At 43.8% G+C, this 22,258-nt stretch overlaps 1 protein-coding gene across 3 annotated transcripts in view; it reads left to right on the top strand.

The window, feature by feature from the left end:
* Window positions 1-209: 209 nt before the first annotated feature.
* GYG1 (glycogenin 1) overlaps window positions 210-22,258 on the top strand; it is a gene marked incomplete at its 5' end in the record, with an annotated part of 39,787 nt that continues 17,738 nt past the window's right edge. The window contains 5 exons of one of the 3 annotated variants that reach the window (XM_081236102.1): window positions 210-396; window positions 2,877-3,012; window positions 4,837-5,011; window positions 5,310-5,472; window positions 22,000-22,126. In XM_081236102.1, the coding sequence (XP_081092228.1) occupies window positions 210-396; window positions 2,877-3,012; window positions 4,837-5,011; window positions 5,310-5,472; window positions 22,000-22,126 (788 nt within the window). Of the gene's footprint in view, window positions 397-821; window positions 1,118-2,876; window positions 3,013-4,836; window positions 5,012-5,309; window positions 5,473-21,999; window positions 22,127-22,258 lie in introns of those variants that run through there. The other 2 variants (XM_081236104.1, XM_081236103.1) reach the window with 2 other exon arrangements.

Raw genomic sequence — 22,258 nt, 5'->3', positions numbered from 1 at the left:
TGTCCCAGTGATGCCACACTCTGCCCCAAAGTCCCCCTCCAAACCCCCGGTTCGGGGGTACACGGAGGCCCGAGGTCCAGGCAGGTGCCCCGCGCGAGCAGGAGCAGGACCAGAGGGTCTGCGGAGATGAACCCGGAGCCCAGCCCCAGGGGTGCAAGGGCTGAGTGAGGACCCGGGTCCCGCAGTCCCGGGGCCGCCTCCCGGGGAGGATGCCGGCGGGCGCGGGGAGCGTGCGCGGCCACGTGACGGCCGCTATAAGAGCGCTCCGGACGGACGCTCCGCTCCCGCCGCGCCTCCTCGCCGGCCGCGCTTGCTCCCCGCGCCTGGCTTCTCCGAGCCACCAACCTGCGGCTGCGGCTGCGGCGGCCGCCCGCGCCCCCGGCAGCACCATGACAGGTATGCGCCACGCTGCCCGCCGCCGCCACCCCGGGACGCCGGACTCCTCGCCCCGCGCGGCCCCTCGCAGCCCCGCCGCCTTCCTTCTCCCCCCACGCCCGCCCCTCCGCCCCGGGGGAGCTCCCAGCAGGACGAGGACCGCCGCAAAGTTGCAGGCTGGCCGCAGCCGGGCGTGTCGCTTCCTGCGTCAGCCGCTGCCCCGCCGCCCCGGGGTCTCGAGCGGCCGTCTGGATCCCGGGGACGCAGCCGAGGGGCTCCGCCAGGCAGCGCCTGGGCCCTCCGCCGAAGCCCCCGTTCCTGCTTCCGTCTCCTTTGCCCTTCCTCCTGCGCGCACCGTGAAGGGCGGGCGGGCGGGCGGAGCAGCTGCGGCCGGCTGCGTGGGGGTGGGGAGCCGGCTCCCCGGGGGCGCGGGTTCCGAGCCCCGGAGCGCGGCGGGGTCGCGAGGCGCCGCCCCCCACCGCCCGCGGGCAGGAACTCTTGGAAGGGGCAGCCGCGAGGCGGGGACGCCGGTGGCCCCGGCCCGGCTCCTCGGCCGCCCTCTTCGGCGCTGGCCGCTACGCCGAGCCTATTTTTAGGCCTTTGGGGCTGGGTTGCGGGAAGCCGGAGCCCGGCGAGCGCCCCCGGGGAGCGGGCCCGGCGTGGTGGGAGGGCGCCGGCCCACTTGTTGCAAGGTGTCCGGGCCGCACGGCGAATCTGCCCCCCGAAGACCGGAGGCCCCGAGGTAACTGGTCCTTGCTGTGCTGTTGAGGTGAACAGTGGGGTTATTACAGCCATTGAACTGCGGAAAGGTTGCAGATGTAACCCGGGGCTTGGCCGTCTCTGGGAAGGTTGCACCTCCTACCCAGTTGTCCCTGGTGTTCCCTGTTCCTTTGCTAGGTCTGGCGTTCTAGCTTCTGTTCCTAAGCATTTGTCCTGCTTCCCTCTTCATCTGGGAAATCATCCATATCCTAGCTTCCTGAAAGCCTTGAACCCTACTTGCTAAACTTTTCTCCGTGCTCCCCTGGGATCAGGACCGTTTTTGTGTTAAAACATCATTCATTATGCCCCAGATTAAGTGTCCTTGGGACAGGCTGACCGAAATGTTGCCATCTTATGATGGGTTGAAGGAACAAGTTCAAGTTGATGGGTATGTCAAGGGACAGGAGGCCCCGTTCTGAGCTTTCCTAGCGTGACTGGCTGGGAAGCCAGTGACCCCGGGGGAGGGCACACCAGACTTTCTACAACTTAAAGGAGAGCTCACCACTACCTGTGAAGATGGCCCTCAGATCTGCACCGGGGGAGTGTGCTGGCCCACTTGACAACCTACAACTTCCTCTCACTTCTCAATGGAATGTCCACTGCCCCCAGCCTCCACTTTGGAAAATGGGCAAAGAGAGAAGGAGGAAACCCTAAGACGGAAACAGAGTGACTTCATGACAGAATGGCTCAACTCCCTGCTTGGGCAGCAGTGCCCCAAGTGAACCCTGGCAGAGCTTGATCCTAAGTGTCCTGTATGTATGGATGCCCACCAACCTGTTAATGTTAAAATCCACTTGGAGAGGGAGTGTGCTCCAGAATCATCCCGGGGAAGGGCTGGAGGAAATCCTAAAGGCCGGGCTGGTGGCCTTGCGAGGGTGGGGCTTGTTCAGGAGGAAGGAGAATTCATGCATTTGCCCCTGGTCCTGGCAACTAAGTGATTATTGGAGATTGATTTTTGAATGTGTGTGTGTGAGAGAGAGAGAGTCTGTTGAGGTGCCCCAGGATACAGGGTAGGGGTACTGCTTGCTTCTCCAAGGAAAAGGAGGCAGGTTTTCTGGAGCCTGTGAGGTGGTCCCTAAATCCATTTAACAGCGATGGGCCACAATTTAGATAGAAGCATCAAGGAGGGAAGGCTTCTTGGGGGAGGTGATGTTTCAGAGAGACTCAGAGTGACTCTTGAGTGGTGGTTGGATAGCCATGGAGTGTTTGCTCCAGGTTGAGGAAACAGTAGGAAAAGCCTGAGGCGTGGAACGTGTAAGCACCAGAATGAAGAATATGGCCTCTGCTTTCAGATGCTCTCAGATGAGGTTGTTGGCTGGATTTGTGCTTGGCTGAAAATACTGTCTGTGGTACCTTGTAGGAGAAACAGAAAATGCACTTCTGGATCTCTTCCTCACGGCCTGTTAACTGCCTGAGGTTCACCCTCTGGGTGTTAAGCTGCTGTTTCGTCTGAGAATTTAGCATGTCTGGACCCTAAATTGGATTGAATTTTTACAGCTTGGTCAGCCTCTTGAAGGTTGCCAAAGATTGCCTGCCAAAGAATGGTCTTGAGCCATTCTTATAGTGGACACTGGGTTCTCCCTCTCACCCTAACCCCCCACAAGAAGCTGCTCTTTTATTAATACAGCAAGTTGACCTCAGAGGAGCTGATTTTGCCAAATTATTGATTGAAAAGGGTCCTGGGGTAGTGTTTCCTAGGTAGGATAGTGTAATGAATGTATGTTCGTTTTCCTTGTATTAAGATCAGGCCTTTGTGACACTGACCACAAACGATGCCTACGCCAAAGGAGCCCTGGTCCTGGGCTCGTCTCTGAAACAGCACAGGACCACCAGGAGGCTGGCCGTGCTCATCACGCCACAGGTCTCGGACTCCATGAGGTGAGGACCTCGCTGCCCCGCTGTTGGTGGGGCTCGGACATCCCTCTCCCCTGTTTCTGGCATCGGTGGGCGTTGAGGCCACACCCTTTCCAGGGGTTGCGTGCTGGTGGAGAAAGACGAGAGTTGCTGAGTGAAGGATTCCTGGGTCTAAAACCTCTTGCTGGCTCTTGGGAGATCTTCCAGCCAAGCTCCCTCTGGGAGGTGGTGTTCTGGCCCTTGCTCTTACCGATTCCAGCCAGGAGTAGGGCTCTCCCTTAGGCAAGTCCTCTTGGGGTAATCCGAGTGAGTGACTCAGTCCAGCCATTCCCTTCATGTCATCACGCTTCACTTGCATGCCTTTCCCCAGATGCAGCAGGGACTACTTTGTTCCTGTTTCTAACGGGGGAAACCTCCTGTGACTTTGAAAGAAAGTAGCAGTTTTCTCCACCCCAGTTGCCATTAGTAAGCTAAAGGTCTTTATTTACAATTTAATAGACTAGAATATTTGCCAGAGGGCTCTCAGAATTAGGAATCCTGCTAGGAGAGCACCCTGAGGGGCACAAGCTGTTCTTTGATTGGGTTGGTTCATGTTAATTGGTTGGAATTAAATTTTGAAGTATCTGAATGAACTTCCTTGATCCTAATACTAACTTACTTAAGGATATCTGGGCACACTAGCAGCTCTGTATTGTGTTTATTTTTGCATTCTCCTATCCCTTTTAGAAGTTGAAAATGCTCTTTTTTTCAAAAAATGTAAGCCCATGCCAAGGACCTCTGAAAAAGAGGCATTATACATACGTACATATATCTTTCACGCTAAGAACCTTATTCCTAAAGGGTAATTTAGGAAAATGCCCCCCAAAACTGTCTCTTATGTGTATGTCCTAATCTATAGTCTATTTAGTGAGAATCATGTAAGAAGGTGGATATAGTCTTAGAAAGCAAGCCCCCTTTACTGTGGTAAATGGTGCCCCCATTTCTTTGAGAGATCAAGTTTACTGTGTGAACTAGAACATATGTTTGTACAGCTTTGGAGACAGATAATACATTACCAGTTTTGTTGTGCATGCTTGATATTTTTATAAACTTTCAGTGATGGTCTGTCTTTATCATGTGTTTTTCCTTGTGCTGAGTTTAGTGTCTTACCTAAGTACACCCCACTTAACCTCACCTCAGGCTTGCTTTCTAAAATATATCTTTAGTTAATTTGGGGCAGGGAGAAATGTTGTACCTCACAAACTAAAGTGAGTCTCTCATGCCAGGAGTGCAAAGCACATAATAAATGCTGGTTGTATGCGATGCTAAAAAATGGAAACCGAATAATTGAGTCATTTAACTTCTTTTAGGACACAGCTTCAGGCAGTTCTCTGTCAACGGCTTTGGCAAAAATTATTAGTTATAGGCTTCAGTGCAGATATTATATGCACTTAACTCCACATCATTTGTAAAAGTATTCAGTGGTCAGCAATAAAATATTATTGTTAAAGGCATAGGCTGTTGAAAAGATGTATTACCAAACATCGGTCACATTTTTACAAGCTATTTCACAATTTGCCTGGTATTCAGTGGTACAATAAAACATAGAAAACTTCTGTGATAATGTTTTAAGACAAGAGGTTCATCCTCACAGTAAGCAGTTCTTATTGTTTTAGTGAAGTTAACTGCACATGCAAATTAACACAGTTTGTCCTGAAGTAAATTAGGACATATTTAAGAGATTGCAATATACCAAAGTAACAGATTCTCTCGTAATTGATAAGCTAAATAGAGCGCCGTCTTCTGTTAAATGGGTCCCTTGTTCTAAAGAGATGCTGAGAGCTGTTTTCTGGATTTTATTTTTGACAGGAAAACTTTAGAGACTGTCTTTGATGAAGTCATCATGGTAGATGTCTTGGACAGTGGTGATTCTGCTCATCTAACCTTAATGAAGAGGCCTGAGTTGGGCATCACGTTAACTAAACTCCACTGCTGGTCACTTACACAGTATTCAAAATGTGTATTCATGGATGCAGATACTCTGGTGAGTATGGCTTTGAGGGCTGGAAAGATGGATAGAGTAACTGAGACCAGTTAGGCATTTGAAGAATGCTGTCAAGACTTGACCGTAAAGTTCAGATAAAACCACTGTTGTAAAAAGTGTCAGGTGCTGAAGGACAGTAGGACCAGGCTGCCTCACAGCTGTCATCTGAATAGTTAAGACCAGCAACAGACTGCGTCTTTTGTGTTGGATAACTTAAGGAGAACTTAAGAAGGGTATGCCGCAGCAGAACAGTTCTGAAATGTTTTCCCTTCTTCCTGCCCCATTGCCCTTGAATCAGGTCCTAGCAAATATCGATGATCTTTTTGAGAGAGAAGAATTGTCGGCGGCACCAGACCCAGGGTGGCCTGACTGCTTCAATTCTGGAGTCTTTGTCTATCAGCCTTCAGTTGAAACATACAATCAGCTGTTGCACCTTGCTTCCGAGCAAGGTAGTTTTGATGGTATGTATCTGTTTTCTTTATATCTGACAAGCTGTGAGTATCTTCTAGGGGCTGCTCTTCTCTGGGAGTTGCTATGGTTCCTTGTGTCTGGAAGATAGTGATACATGAGATGTGGCAAGCATCTGAAGTTGTGTTGTTCTGGGAAATAGTGTTGTGTGTTGTGTGCGTGCACCTGCATCTTTTTCCTAGAGGTACATGGTACATAGGCTGTTTTACAGACTTGCCTTTCATTGGCCTTCCTGTGTCTAAATTAGAGGATGATAAAGGAACCATAATTATTCAAGAATTCAAAAGACTATTATACAACTCAAAAAGTTTAACAACTGTCTTTAAACCTGAGTAAACTTAAGTACAAGAGCTAACAGCAGGACCCAGTGTTGTCTCCATGGAAATCTGAGGAATAAACCTAGGCTCTCATTCTTTCGGGAGGCATTGAAAAAGAAGATAGAAAGACGGTGTGAATAATCTTTGTCTCTGAATTGTCACTCTCTATAAGGCAGTGCATCAGGTAGAGTGGTCTGCAAGGCTAAGGGGTAGAACATTGGCAAAGTCACCAACCATTTTCCACAATACCTAAGTGTATTTATAGCTATATGTTTATATAGAAAGGTTCTGACTGTTTGTGATTTAGGGCCTCACATCCTTTGGAGAATTTTGGGTAAATTGATGAGTTGGTATACTTCTATTTTATGCCAGTCTCTAAAATAATAAATAATAAGCCACTTTTTCTTCTTTGAATTTTTGAATTTTATTTCATTTATTTTTTATACAGCAGGTCCTTATTAGTCATCAATATTATACACATCAGTGTATACATGTCAATCCCAATCTCCCAATTCATACGACCACCACCACCACCACCCCGGCACTTTCCCACCTTGGTGTCCATGTTTGTTCTCTACATCTGTGTCTCTATTTCTGCCCTGCAAACCAGTTCACCTGTACCATTTTTCTAGGTTCCACATATATGCGTTAATGTACAATATTTGTTTTTCTCTTTCTGACTTACTTCACTCTGTATGACGGTCTAGATCCATCCACGTCTCTACAAATGACCCAATTTCATTCCTTTTTATGGTTGAGTAATATTCCATTGTATATATGTACCACATCTTCTTTATCCATTCGTCTGTCAGTGGGCATTTAGGTTGCTTCCATGACCTTGCTATTGTAAATAGTGCTGCAATGAAAGTTGGGGCACATGTGTCTTTTTGAATTATGGTTTTCTCTGGGTATATGCCCAGGAGTGGGGTTGAGGGGTCAAATGGTAATTCTATTTTTAGTTTTTTAAGGAACCTCCATACTGTTCTCCATAGCGATTGTATCAATTTACATTCCCACCAACAGTGCAAGAAGGTTCCCTTTTTCCCACACCCTCTCCAGCATTTGTTGTTTGTAGATTTTCTGATGATGCCCATTCTAACTGGTGTGAGGTGATACCTCATTGTAGTTTTGACTTGCGTTTCTCTAATAATTAGTGATGTTGAGCAGCTTTTCCTGTGCTTCTTGGCCATCTATATGTCTTCTTTGGAGAAATGTCTATTTAGGTCTTCTGTCCATTTTTGGATTGGGTTGTTTGTTTTTTTAATATTGAGCTGCATGAGCTGTTTATATATTTTGGAGATTCATCCTTTGTCTGTTGATTCATTTGCAAATATTTTCTCCCATTCTGAGGGTTGTCTTTTTGTCTTGATTGTAGTTTCCTTTGCTTTGCAAAAGCTTTCAAGTTTCATTAGGTCCCGTTTGTTTATTTTTGTTTTTATTTCCATTACTCTAGGAGGTGGATCAAAAAAGATCTTGCTGTGATTTGTGTCAAAGAGTGTTCTTCCTGTGTTTTTCTCTAAGAGTTTAATAGTGTCTGGTCTTACATTTAGGTCTCTAATCCATTTTGAGTTTATTTTTGTGTATGGTGTTAGCGAGGGTTCTAATTTCACTCTTTTACATGTAGCTGTCCAGTTTTCCCAGCACCACTTATTGAAGAGACTGTCTTTTCTCCATTGTATATCCTTGCCTCCTTTGTCATAGATTAGTTGACCGTAGGTGCATTGGTTTACCTCTAGGCTTTCTATCCTGTTCCATTGATCTATATTTCTGTTTTTGTGCCAGTACCATATTGTCTTGATTACTGTAGCTTTGTAGTATACTCTGAAGACAGGGAGTCTGATTCCTCCAGTTCTGTTTTTTTCCCTCAAGACTGCTTTGGCTATTCGGGGTCTTTTGTGTCTCCATACAAATTTTAAGATTTTTTGTTCTAGTTCTCTAAAAAATGCCACTGGTAATTTGATAGGGATTGCATTGTATCTATAGATTGCTCTGAGTAGAATAGTCATTTTCACAATATTGATTCTTCCAATCCAAGAACATGGTATATCTCTCCATCTGTTTGTGTCATCTTTGATTTCTTTCATCAGTGTCTTATAGTTGTCTGCATACAGGTCTTTTGTCTCCCTTGGTAGGTTTATACCTAGGTATTTTATTCTTTTTGTTGCAGTGGTGAATGGGATTGTTTCCTTAATTTCTCCTTCTGATCTTTCACTGTTAGTGTATAGGAATGCAAGAGATTTCTGTGCATTAATTTTGTATCCTGCAACTTTACCAGATACATTGATTAGCTCTAGTAGTTTCCTGGTGGCATCTTTAGGATTCTCTATGTATAGTATCATGTCATCTGCAAACAGTGACAGTTTTACTTCTTATTTTCCGATTTGTATTCCTTTTATTTCCTTTTCTTCTCTGATTGCCATGGCTAGGACTTCCAAAACTATGTTGAATAATAGTGGCGAGAGTGGAAATCCTTGTCTTCTTCCTGATCTTAGAGGAAATGCCTTCAGTTTTTCACCATTGAGAATGATGTTTGCTGTGGGTTTGTCATATATGGGCTTTATTATGTTGAGGTAGGTTCCCTCTGTACCCACTTTCTGTAGAGGTTTTTTTTTTTTTTTTTGCTGTACGCAGGCCTCTCACTGTTGTGGCCTCTCCCGTTGCGGAGCACAGGCTCCGGACGTGCAGGCTCAGCAGCCATGGCTCACAGGCCCAGCTGCTCCGCGGCATGTGGGATCTTCCTGAACCGGGGCACGAACCCACATCCCTTGCATCGGCAGGCGGACTCTCAACCACTGCGCCACCAGGGAAGCCCTTTGTAGAGTTTTTATCATAAATGGGTGTTGAATTTTGTCAAAAGCTTTTTCTGCATCTATTGAGGTGATCATATGGTTTTTATTCTTCAATTTGTTAATGTGGTGTATCACTTTGATTGATTTGCATATGTTGAAGAATCCTTGCATCCCTGGGATAAATCCCACTTGTTCATGGTGTATGATCCTTTTAATGTGTTGTCGGATTCTGTTTGCTAGTATTTTGTTGAGGATTTTTGCATCAATATTCATCAGTGATATTGGTCTGTAATTTTTCTTTTTTGTAGTATCTTTGCCTGGTTTTGGTATCAGGGTGATGGTGGCCTCATAGAATGAGTTTGGGAGTGTTCCTTTCTCTGCAATTTTTTGCAAGAGTTTGAGAAGGATGGGTTTTACTTCTCTAAATTTTTGATAAAATTCACCTGTGAAGACATCTGGTCCTGGACTTTTGTTTGTTGGAAGATTTTTAATGACAGTTTCAATTTCATTACTTGTGATTGGTCTGTTCATATTTTGTATTTCTTCCTGGTTCAGTCTTGGAAGCTTATACCTTATTTAGCAATACGTTACTAAATAACCAAAAGATCACTGAAGAAATCAAAGAGGAAATCAAAAAATACCTAGAGACAAATTGCAACGAAAACATGATGATCCAAAACTTATGGGATGCAGCAAAAGAAGTTCTAAGAGGGAAGTTTATAGCAGTACAAGCCTACATCAAGAAAAAAGTAAAATCTCAAATAAACAATCTAACTTTACACCTCAAGAAACTAGAGGAAGCAGAACAAACAAAACCCAGAGTTAGTAGAAGGAAAAAAATCATAAAGATCAGAGCAGAAATAAATAAAATAGAAACAGAACAATAGCACAGATCAATAAAACTAAAAGCTGGTTCTTTGAGAAGATAAACAAAATTGATAAACCTTTAGCCAGACTCATCAAGAAAAAGAGAGGACTGAAATCAATAAAATTAGAAATGAAAAAGGAGAAATTACATTGGACACTGCAGAAATACAAAGCATCATAAGAGACTACTACAAGCAACTCTATGCCAATAAAATGGACAACCTGGAAGAAATGGACAAATTCTTAGAAAGGTATAACCTTCCAAGACTGAACCAGGAAGCAATAGAAAATATGAACAGACCAATCACAAGCAATGAAATTGAAACTGTGAATAAGCCACTTTTTTTAACAACAACCATAAATCACACACAACAAGACAATACTGGTGGTTAGTATGCAAAATAAGCTGCTTTAAAAATTAATGTTGATGAATCTTTTGAATCAAGAAGAGACCCAGTTGTATCTCCGAAGAAGGATTTGCACTATAGGAGTTGCCCTCTCAGCAGTGGCTCACTATTAGATACTTGACATTTTGACGGAAGCCCAGGTGAGAAACATGGGGCTGGGCCAGAGCCCTGAGCCAGACACCAGGTACCAGGGGCTTCTTTCCTTTCCCTTCCCGCTCCAAGAGCAGATATGAGATTTGAAGTGAGTAGATCTTTCAAGACTAGCAGGAATAGCCATCCTCAGTTGACCCAAGGTTCAGCCCTGGGTACAGATATGAGGATTCATTTCCATTAACTAGTTGTAAAGTTAAAAATCAAAATTTCTAATTTAAACTTTTTGAATTAAGAGAGTACATCTAATAGTTTGTCAGATTGCTGAAATTAAGAGATTGGAAGTTAAAACATTTTTAGTTATACATGAAATTGTGTTGTTGCTGTTCACAGAAATTGAATTCTGTGTAGTATTTTGAGGATTTGGGATATGCAGCTCTTTGAAATGTCATTGAAAAGAACAAGGAGATTTAAGTCTCAATCTTGCTTCACTGTTTGGTTAGTTTGTACTCTACAGCAGTAGTGCTAAACCTGGGGGAATTTGGTCCCCCAGGGGACTTTTAACAATGTCTGGAGACTTTTTTGGTGGTCCCAAGTGAGTGGGGAGAGCTCTACTGGCATCTAGTGAGTGGAGGCCAGGGATGCTGCTAAACATCCTGCAATGCATGGACAGCCCCTGCACCAAAGAATTATCTGGCTCAGGATGTCAGTAGTGAGAAAATCTGCTCTATGTCAAGTCGTTACATGCCCTAAAGCAGTGAGCAGGAGTATCTGAACCATAATGAATGGTAGCATCTGACAAGAAACGCATTCTTAACATTTCAGCAGCCTTAAGAAATAATGTGTTGCGTGTTCACTGTGGTTACGGCCAAATGTAACTTCTTCACTTTCCTGGCTTTTTTTTTAGCTCCCATTGTCCTTTCGTATAAGGAATGAAAGCTCTATTGGTATTTTAGTTCAAAACATGTATTCCTGATTTCTACTGCTTGCATGAAAATAGTTACCTTTTCATAGAAGGGAGGTAGGAGTATTTTTAGCGGAAGTCCACTAACCTTAAGTCTTAACCTTCAGGCTGTGGCTGAAGTGTCAGAGTGTGGCTTTCTTCACCTCCTGTCGTTAAATTTAAAGGAAGTAGTGTAATCCTGCCAGAAATTCCGTGTAAATTCTCAGCTCCAGTAAGTGAATCACATTCTAAAGTAGATCCAGCTGCCTAAAATCCACACGATTGTAATTGACTAAGGAGAATTCTATTTTATTGTTGCAAGATAAGAGTTTGGATACCAAACAGTAGTGTGCCGTGATCAATTACCCAGGTTACAATTTCAGAATATAAAACTAATTAATTATGGGCTTCCCTGGTGGCGCAGTGGTTGAGAGTCCGCCTGCCGATGCAGGGGACGCGGGTTCGTGCCCCGGTCCGGGAAGATCCCACATGCCGCGGAGCGGCTGGGCCCGTGAGCCATGGCCGCTGAGCCTGCGCGTCCGGAGCCTGTGCTCCGCAAAGGGAGAGGCCGCAACAGTGAGAGGCCCGCGTACCACAAAAAACAACAACAACAAAAAAACAAATTAATTAGCTGGTAGAGACCAACCTGGATCGTGTACCTTGTTCTAGAAGGTACAATTCAAGAGATACTAGAGGTACCTCTTGTTCAAGAGGTACTAGAGGAGTTGATGAGTTCGTTGTTAAGAAGCAAGAACATGTGAAAAGTGCTTAACTAGAAAGCACTTTCTGCTATTTCAGCCAGAATCTGAAACAACCGGGAGAGCCTGTGCCTGGTAGCACATTCATTATTCAGCAGCAGGGTTTCCAGGAGCTGGCCCTTCTGTAAGGTATTCCATTTACTGGCTTGTTGGTGGCTAAGGATTGGAATGTTTTCTGTTAGTAGAAATGCTTAGTTGAAGGAGTTGAAAATTCAACTATGCAGATAGGAACTTTTGGTTATTCTCAATATAGTGTTTAAATTCAACTGAAAAAGAAAGCAGCAGCTCTTCAATGAAATGCTTTTTCACTTGATGTGTTCTGGAGAAGCTGTACCTACTCATCAAAGAAAGCGCGCCGCGTACCATGGGAGCGTGCTCCTCTTTGAAGGGATTTACTATCCTGTTGAATCCATATCTGTGTGACATAAAGACTTGTTGGACTTATACTTAATAAAATATTTCTTTGTAAGCTGCATCCTTTTGTGGTGCTTTGCTTGCTTTGCTTCAAGCTCTCAGTGCAGTGCCCTGTCTTGTTCAGATGTCATGCCAGAGGCACGGAGACGAGCGCTTTCAGGTGTTTCCTTTCCCCTTACCGTACATTTTCTCATATGCACGGTATCTCCCCACCATCTCCCACCCCCAGTTTTACTGAGCAGGGGTCTTAAGTCCCAGCGTTTTTAGACTGGTACTAAAGAAAACCTGTTCGCACATGACTGTATCTCAGTCTGAACGTCTTGCAAGGCCTGCTTCATCTCCTGCATACATGCAACGAGAACTGATGGGACCTGGTGTCCACGGACAAGCCACCCGGCCTCTGATGGCTGAGCATCTGCAGCTGCTTCTGCAGCCCTTCTAATGTGAAAGAATGTGGCTTGTCAGGCTTCTAATCACCAGCCCTCTAATCACACCCCACCCTCGCCTCTGGACAAGAGAATAATCCTAATATGGCAGATCTTGCTAGGTACCTTGACATCTCTTTTTTCTTCCTCAATATCTAGAGTGTTAGGATTTCAAACTAGTGACTTCATACCTAATTTATGGCTGGCGTCTAATTTCCCACAATGAAGTGTCTAAGTTCCTATACTGTTAATGTTTGCAAACTATCTTGGCACTTACTTCATAACCGAAGTTACATGTTTCCTGAAAAGTTGTACAACAGCTATTGGGAAATATATACACTAGCATTTTATAGACTGTGACAAGATAAGGTCAACTTCAGGATTTAGCAGTGAGAAGGCGAGAGGTCAAGATTCTTGTCTCCACATACTCATGTGCAACAAAGCTGACCCACTTGATTCTTCATTTGAAGAAATCAATCTGAATGCAAGTTGGGATTTATTTCCTTTCGCCCCATGACTCCAAGGTATCCTAAATTAAAGGTGCCAGTACAGTTGAAGAGTTTAGTGCTTGAAAATTGCTGTCTATTAAATTTCATTTGCATATGTTAGTTTTAAAAACCTAAGTAAAAAAGGGGAATTCATATTTTCCAACTTGAAGGAACCATTTTTTAAAAATCTTGGAATTCATTAGTGTAACCTAAATACTCGAAACTTTTTTTTTCTGGAGTAATGAAATTTTGGCCTATAGTTGAGTTTTCAAAAAAATAGGGCAGAGTAAATTGGTGATAGAATATTAGGTATGGTTTCCTTTCAGCAGAATCTAAGATCCTCTGTGAGGTCATTAAAACTGTGTGTTACATATTCTAATAAGTGGTCACTGAGACCCTTAAGCTGAACATTTTTTTCCTGTGCTTGGAAATATAATAAATCAGGAGAGTAAAGTTTTAAAATAATTTTTAGCAGAAAATATTTGGTGGTGCTATCTAGTAAAGTGTAAAATTGACCCCAGTGCTACCTTCCCTCATCTTTGCAATTAGTTTGGATTCAAGCTGGACCTGCCCAAAAAAGGAATGAAGGAGAGAGGTATTCCCAGATAGTACTTGTCTTGTTCAAACCAAATGAGCTCAGACATTCAGGTGTGTCTCACCTGGTTCCCTGACTTGATAGGTTCCACTCTGACAGGTGCTCATGGTAAGCTTTCCCAGCTGCCCACACACTAGACTGCTTGTGGCCCTTAAACTATTTTATCAATTGCTTTGAAAATTACTCTCTTCTCTTGCGTTTCTATCGTTTAATTGATAGTTTGGGTAGTATCTTGAATAAATAAAGATGAAAAGCAAAAGTCATAACATGTAGTAGCAAAATAAATGAGTACACACAAGTTTTATCTTAAGAGCTATTTTTACCTCATTGAACCCTTGAGTTTTGTTTTGTTTTGTTTTGTTTTTTTTAGCCATCTGTTTATTTCTAGCCTTGTAACCAGCAGAGATCATGAACCTTGTGAGAAATAGAGATGGTGGGAAGGACTAAAGTGTTATAGGCTCTTAGGCTGGTCATTTTACTTCTTCATTTATTCCTCAACAGTTCTGTGAAGTACTCATTTATTTATTAATATATTAATTCAACAGATATCTATCGAAGGCCTGCTGTATAGCTGCTACTGGGCACCCAGTGTCGATACAGTTAGGACAGCCGCTTGCCCAGTATGCCTGAGCTGGTGGCAGAGCCAGGTCTGGACCAGACAGTTTTTCTTGATGCTGTGGCTGGGATATGGGAGTGTCTTTTTGTCCCTTCTCTCGCAGTTACCCCACACTGCAACAGTCACGAAAATGTATCAGAGAATGATACGGGATACAGGAAAATCTCTATTATGCTGGATTTACTACAGATTAATTACTTAAAATTCATTCCCCTGAATAAGTAGAGACAGCAGCTGATAGATTCCTCATTTTAGAGATGAAGACACGGAAGCTTATGTCTTCTATCTCTACAGCTGCTGTTCCTCCCTGCTAAACTGTAATGTCTAGAAACATTTTGTCTTTTTTAAATTGTTAAACTGTTGGATGCATTTTATTTTATTAATGAGATATAGTTGAGTTACAATATTATGTATCAGGTGTACAACATAGTGATTCACAATTTTTAAAGGTTATACTCCACTTATAGTTATCATAAAATATTGGCTATATTCCCTGTGCTGTACAGTATATCCTTGTAGCTTATTTATTTAATACATAGTAGTGTGTACCTCTTAATCCCCTACCCCTATCTTGCCCCCCTCCCTTTCCCTCTCCCCAGTGGCAACCATTAGTTTGTTCTCTCTGTCTCTGAGTTACTTTGTCTTTTTAAATCAGCAGCACAGGTGATAGTCTCATATTGTTTTGTGGGTCTGGAAGTATTCTTAGAAATGATTACTCTTGTCTTTATTTCTATAATCCATTCCTGTAGTATTTTAAAAAATCATTTGAGCTCCTAATCTGGTAAAGATACTAAGTTTAAGGGCTAGGAATAGACTGGTAAATAATACAGGTTGTATCCCTGCCTCCATAAAGCTTGTATATATTTTATGAGACCGTACAATTAATTATGTAATCATGATTCTGAAAAATTCAGAGTGCTAAGAGACTCTAGACTAGGAGGGCCTGCCTTAAACTGAGAAAGTGAAATTTAAACCACAAATAAGTGTTCCCTTGCATCTATATTATTATTTAATAGCTTGATTATTAAAAATATATTTTTAAAGGTGAGAAACAAAAGCTGTAACATGAAATGGTAAAATAAATCAGTTGCTCTTGGCTTAAATGGATTGAGGCCAGTGAGATGCAATGATGCTGAGACCAAAGCAAGTACCTGGATTTCCATGAGGCACCTGGGCTTAATCCGATGATCCTTAGTAAACCTCATGGAAATATCCCCAAACGCTGGGCCATTCACGAACTGTAACTTAGTAGACTTGGCATGCTCTCTAGAGGCCAAGTATATTATAGGAAGTCAGTGTTAAGGTGTGAGTCACATTTTCATTTCAGCGCTTGTCTATACCTCTCTTACAGTATTAAGCACATTTTGCTTTAAATTACTTTTGCTTGGTTTATGCTCCACTACCCCCTGATTAGATTGAGAACCATTTGAGAGCTGGAACCTGTCTTATTCATCATTCTATAATGCCTACACCTAATTTCTATATCCTCAGACATTTTCTGTATAAATGACATTTCTGAGAGTTATATTCTCTGATATAATGAAATAAAAAAGGAGTCATTCTCTAAAAGACTCTAGACCAGTGCTTCTCAGAGTTTAATATGCAAACAAATCACCTGGGGATTCAAATGTGGATTCTCATTCTGTAGGTCTGGGGTGGGCTTACCATTCTGCATTTCTATCAGGCTCCCAGGTGATTCCCCTGCTCCTGGATCCTAAACTTTGCTTTGAGGGGACCATTTCCTTGGGGCTGAGAAACTAGGGTTCATGTTTAAGCCAGAGTTGACCCACCCTCCCTGCTATCCACAGTAGGCAAGCCAGCTGCCAGCAGACTGCGGAAAAGCACACAAACTACATAAGCATTGAACAAGTGCACAAATTTAAAAAACAGCACTCAACTCCATATCTGTCTTATAAAGTAATGGCCACAGTTTCTGATAAATACTGTGATATGTCCATGTTTACCAGGTTCATGACTCTGGTCAAAAGACCTGGAAAGGGCTTCCCTGGTGGCGCAGTGGTTGAGAGTCCGCCTGCCGATGCAGGGGACACGGGTTCGTGCCCCAGTCCGGGAAGATCCCACATGCCACGGAGCGGCTGGGCCCGTGAACCATGGTCGCTGAGCCTGCGCGTGTGGAGCCTGTGCTCCGCAATGAGAGGCCACAACAGTTAGAGGCCCGCATATCGCAAAAAAAAAAAAAAAAAAGACCTGGAAAATACCGGGTGGTTCTAAGGTTATTACTAGCACTTGGCCAGCCTGGGGGAAGGAAGATATGGAATCTGATATCAGCTTTTGGTTGCAAAACAGGTGCCAATGCCATGTGTCTCTAGTTCCATTTCCTTTCTGTCTCTCACCTGTGTTGCCACACCCTCGCCTGCTGGATCACAGCTGCCGGCATGTCTGCTATCATGCTTGTTGGTTCTGAGCTGATTGAGATTAAAAGTGTCTTAACCTGTCAACATAAATAAAGTTGCCTCTGGAAGCCCGACTAGAATGTACTGGACAAAAGTCCTGGGGTTTTCGTAGTGAAAACGCAGCAGCCTTCATGACATCCTTGTATGTTTTGTAGCACAGATGTGCTTAGATTTGCATTCTGCTTTAAATTGTGCTCTAATTTAGGGACTTTTAAAGAGAAGATATTGATAACACCACACAGATTTTTTTAGTGAAACGAAAACGTTGTTTTGCCTGACTTTGAGATGTAGGATTGTGTATTTGGAAAAAGACGGTTAGAATGCTGAATTTAAACATTATTTAAGAAGCCACAGGCGACTTCTCTGGCCCCTTTCTCTAGGACCAGTGAACCTCGCCCGGGAGCACCCCCTAATAAAGCTCACTTGAAGCTTTAAAAAAAAGAAGCCACAGACTTCTAGGTGGTATTTAATTCTATTTTTAATGCACAATTTTTGGCTAACTGGTGACCCTTCATAGTCACATAATGATGAGGTCAGTGGCCATGGAAGTTTCATGGCCTGTACGTTCTGTGCCCTGCAGAGGCAGGGTCCTTGCTGAGTGTTGACGGATTTGCCAGTGGAATGTGTGCCATTGATTCCCACGTCTCCGGCCCTGCCTCTGCCACCTCCAGCTTGTTTCCTGTCTTACCAGTGCTGCTCGGCCCTGCCGTGGCACACGGCTGAGGGGCTGCTGGTATTTGTAGGGTACCTGAGGGTGAAAGGGAACAGCTTTTTGTGGCTGGCCAGCCAGGGGCTCTGAGGGATCAAGAGCTCTGACTCCTGTTTCCCAGGCTCACCCTGTCAGACTGGGAAGTTCTGCTTTGCAACTGCTATTCCAACGTCACGGAATTAGATCTCTTCACTGCATTACATGAGGTCGGTAGTCATTTTAAGTGGAAATGCTTAATTTTCAAAAGGTCTTTAAATGTGGCAGGAAAAGACAAGTAGTAGAAAAAATACATAGTATGATGCCCAGTTTTACAAAGTTCAAAAGCAAGTGGAAATACATATATTGTCTGGAGGTACACACATGGGATAAAGGAAATCAAGATAATTACAAACAAAATTCATGATAAGTAGTTACTTCTGGGGTGGGGGGCTCTGAGTTGGGATTAGGGAGCCCGCACAGAGGATTTAAACAGTATTGGTAATGTTTGAGTTTTTCAGTTGGATATTGGGGATATTTAGTGTTATTATTAGTATGCTTTATAACCTACACTTACATTTTTCTTTTGATCATATATTTCATAATGAAAATAAATAAGTGCAAATGTTTGGCAAGAAACAGTCTTGGCACAATTCTCATTCTTACCCCAATTGTATTATGAATATTTTAGAATTACAAAAATAACATAACAATATTAAGGAAAAGTCAGGGGAGGGAACATCTGTTAACTCCAATCCCCTCACACAATTACTGTTGTTTATTTTCTTCTAGTAGGAATGTTTATGTTCTTAGTTATAATCATGATATATGTCATAGTATATCTGTATATTATGCTGTGGACTGATGGTCTTTAAAACCACTGGGTTTTTTTTTTGTTTTTTTGTGGTTTTTTTGCGGTACGCGGGCCTCTCACCGTTGTGGCCTCTCCCGTTGCGGAGCACAGGCTCCGGACACGCAGGCTCAGCGGCCATGGCTCACGGGCCCAGCCGCTCCACGGCATGTGGGATCTTCCCGGACCGGGGCACGAACCCACGTCCCCTGCATCGGCAGGCGGACTCTCAACCACTGCGCCACCAGGGAAGCCCCCAAAACCACTGGTTTTAATGGCTGAATAATATTCAGTGAGTGATGAGTATCACAGTGTACTAACCATTCCTCTGTGGTGGAATATTAAAGTTTTCAACTTTTCTGCTGTTAACAAACATCTTCACGGTTCTTGCATTCATTCTACAAATAACTTACCCATTTGTAAGGCATTCTGCTCTCTGCTAGAATTACAGTGGTAAGCGAAAAGAGCCATAATCTCTGTCCTTGTGGAATCTAGAATCTAATGACTAACAGTTCTTGATGGTATTTTGCATTTTAGCTACATTAATCCTCAGACTTTTAAAGAAACTTTTTATTTTGAGAGAATTGTAGATTTACATGCAATTGCAAAAAACAGTATAGAGAGATGCCCTATACCCTTCACCCAGTTTTCCCCAGTGGTAACATCTTGTATAACTGTAATTCCGCAACAGGAATTGATACATTGATACAGCCCACCAATCGTATTCAGACTTCACCAGTTTTACATGTATTCATTGGTGTCTGTGTGTGTGTATGTGTTTTCCATGCAATTTTTTCACATGTGTAGATTGGTGTGACCACCACCACCATCAAGGTACAGAACTGTTCCATCACAGGGGTCCCTCTTGCTACCCTTTTGTAGCCGTGGCCTCCACTCTCCCTCTCCCCCTCCCTCACTGCTGGCAACCACAGATCTGTTCTCTGTCTTCCTAATATGGTCATGTGAAGGATGTTGTACAAATGGAATCATAACAGTATGTAACCTTGCAGGAAGGGAGTTTTTCACTCAGCATAATTCTCTTGAGATCCATGTAAGTTGCTGCGGTATCAATAATTTGTTCCTCTTTATTGCTGAGTAATATTCAGTTGTATGGAGGTGTCACACTCATAGACCTGAGGAGGGACACTTCGGCTCTTTCTAGTTTTGCATCATTACATATAAAGCTGCTATGAACAGTTCCTCAACCATTATTATTATTATTTTATTTATTATTTATTTTACATCTTTATTGGAGCATAATTGCTTTACAATGGTGTGTTAGTTTCTGCTTTATAACAAAGTGAATCAGTTATACATATATCCCCATATCTCCTCCCTCTTGCATCTCCCTCCCTCCCACTCTCCCTATCCCACCCCTCCAGGCTGTCACAAAGCGCCGAGCTGATGTCCCTGTGCTATGTGGTTGCTTCCCACTAGCTATCTACCTTACGTTTGGTAGTGTATAGATGTCCATGCACTCTCTCGCTTTGTCACAGCTTACCCTTCCCCCTCCCCATATCCTCAAGTCCATTCTCTAGTAGGTCTGTGTCTTTATTCCTGTCTTACCCCTAAGTTCTTCATGACATTTTTTTTCTTAAATTCCATATATATGTGTTAGCATACGGTATTTGTCTTTCTCTTTCTGACTTCACTCTGTATGACAGACTCTGGGTCTATCCACGTCATTACAAATAGCTCAGTTTCGTTTCTTTTTATGGCTGAGTAATATTCCATTGTAAATATGTGCCACATCTTCTTTATCCATTCATCCGATGATGGACACTTAGGCTCAACTATTATTTTGATGTTTATGTGTAAAAGGAGATTATTATAGTAAGATTTTAGGCTTCTGTACCTCAGCCATCAGTGTCTGTGCCCACATCTGGGGGACTTCATAGAATCCAAAGTAAGCCTCTGATGAGTGGTATCGTGTTTTGGCTTTAATATTTTATGTCTCAAAATATGTTAATTTGTCTGTGTAGCTAGAATCTTCTATATAGCTGAACAAGTAAAGCATATGCTGATGCCATCTTTATTGTCCTTCAGAATTTTCAAGGGTGAAACCTTGGTCCTCTGTTGAGCTCTTTGTCCCTTGAGGAATGTGGACCTGTCAGAGCCTCCTTATACAGAAGGGTCACCCCATGGACATTTGTTCAGTGAATGCCTTTGATCCATAGAGTTGATCGAGGGTATTTGGAAAGGATGGGCTACACAGAGGATAGGTAAGGTACATTTGGACTTTACACCTAATGCCCCAATCTTACTGCTTCGTTCCAAACACTAAATACCTCTCCAGATTTTTAAAGTCTCTTTCAAAACCAAGAAAAACCAAATAATAATGACAGCCAGTTGGACCTGCTGTATGTTTAGAAAGGAAACTAGGTCTCAGGGCGGAGCAGACCAAGGAAGGAAGTAACTGTGCAGTGTACCAGCCTCATACTTTGAAAGAGCAGGATTCTCCTTGCCCGTCACCCGCCCCACACACACACATGTACACACACAGACACACACCCACAATCCCGAGTTGTTTTTCTGCTGCACGGGAGCCTGGTTCTGTGCGTGTTTCCTGAAATCTCGTAAGCCTAAGACGGGAAGCACGTGGGCTACGTGGGGGAATGTGTTTTCAGGTGGCTTAGTGACTGTTTGGTTACTTGTATATTTACGTTTTAGGTCAGATACTTAGCTGTTTAGGTTTTTATTGTTTTTACTTCTCTTGAATGAATGGCCGTGGTCCTCACTTTCCCCCAGGTCTGAGCAAGCACTGTGCAGTGTGGTAGTGGCCGACCCTGACCCTGGCCCAGTGAGGACTGACCTCCACCTGCCCGGAGGCGTGGACGGCAGCAGGAGGGTGTGCGGGGTGACGTGACCTGCCGTCCGTCAGCCTTGCATCGACGCTGGGGGCTCCAGAAACAGTTCCAGAGTTTTTCCCAAGCTGAGTTATCCCAGCTGGCCCTCTTTTGCTTTTGACTTCTTTTTGTGTCCCATTGCTCTGAACATAAAGTCTGAAATCTTTAACTGGGGATGAAGTCTAAAATCCGAGCCCAGTGTGGTCTAGTCAGTGCCTGCCTCTCAGAGACTCGCCTGGTGCCAGGCGACCCCCGCCCCACTCTGCAGTCCACTTACCCAGGCCGCCTTCCAGGTCTTCCTTCTGTAGCTGCATGTCCTGCCCACCTCAGGTCTGTGGTGCTGTGTGTTCTGCCTGGAGCACCGTCTGCCCTCCTTCTCTCCACCTGCATTTGTCAAGCCCTCCTGTGTTCCCCTCAGATCTCGGCCTAAATACAGCTTCCTTGTGGAAGCCTTCCCGGCCTGTTAGACTTGGCCTCAGGCCACTTGCACATGCCTCGCAGCAGCCGGTACTTTCCTTCACTGCCCTCATCCCTGTTTGCGATGGTGTTATTGACTCTTGATTCGCTGATAGCAGTGCCTCCCAGCCCCACTCCACCCAGACCGTCATAGACATCATGACCGTGTCGCTGGTCACGGTTGACTCTCCAGCGCCTGGTGCAGTGTCTGGCACATAGTAGCTGCTCAACCAATATTTGTTCAACTAATGAATTAACTTAGGGAAACGGCCACCCGCTAAAATAACCTTAGGAGGTCTGACATGGAATTTATTATTTTAAAAACAGAATTAGTGGGAATTCTCTGGTGGTCCAGTGGTTAGGAGTCCGTGTTCTCACTGCTGAGGGCCCAGTTCAGTCCCTGGTCAGGGAACTAAAATCCCACAAGCCATGCGGCGTGGCCAAAAAAAAAAAAAAAAAAAAGGAATTAGTACCTGTTTGTAAAGGTCCAGTTATATATTCCTATAAAACTGTTGACCCGTCCTTGAAGTCTGTGACTGTAATGCATTTTTTTCTTCCAGGTGGGGACCAGGGTTTACTGAACACATTTTTTGGCAGCTGGGCAACAGCAGATATCAGAAAACACCTGCCATTTATTTATAACCTAAGCAGCGTTTCTATATACTCCTACCTCCCAGCATTTAAAGCGTAAGTGCAAAGGGTTTAACTGTCTTGGGGGGCGGTGAGGGCAGGGGGCTGGGGTTTAAGATTTTTGGGGTGCCTTGTCATTCTTTGGGCAATAACAGGTGAAGGCTTTGGGGGAAGTCTTTTCTCTTGTAA

This window comes from Mesoplodon bidens (genome assembly GCF_964165515.1).
Source record: "Mesoplodon bidens genome assembly, chromosome: 5".
Lineage (NCBI taxonomy): Eukaryota > Metazoa > Chordata > Mammalia > Artiodactyla > Ziphiidae > Mesoplodon > Mesoplodon bidens.
Note: the sequence above shows the minus strand (reverse complement) of the source record. Positions and strands in the feature narration are given on the sequence as shown.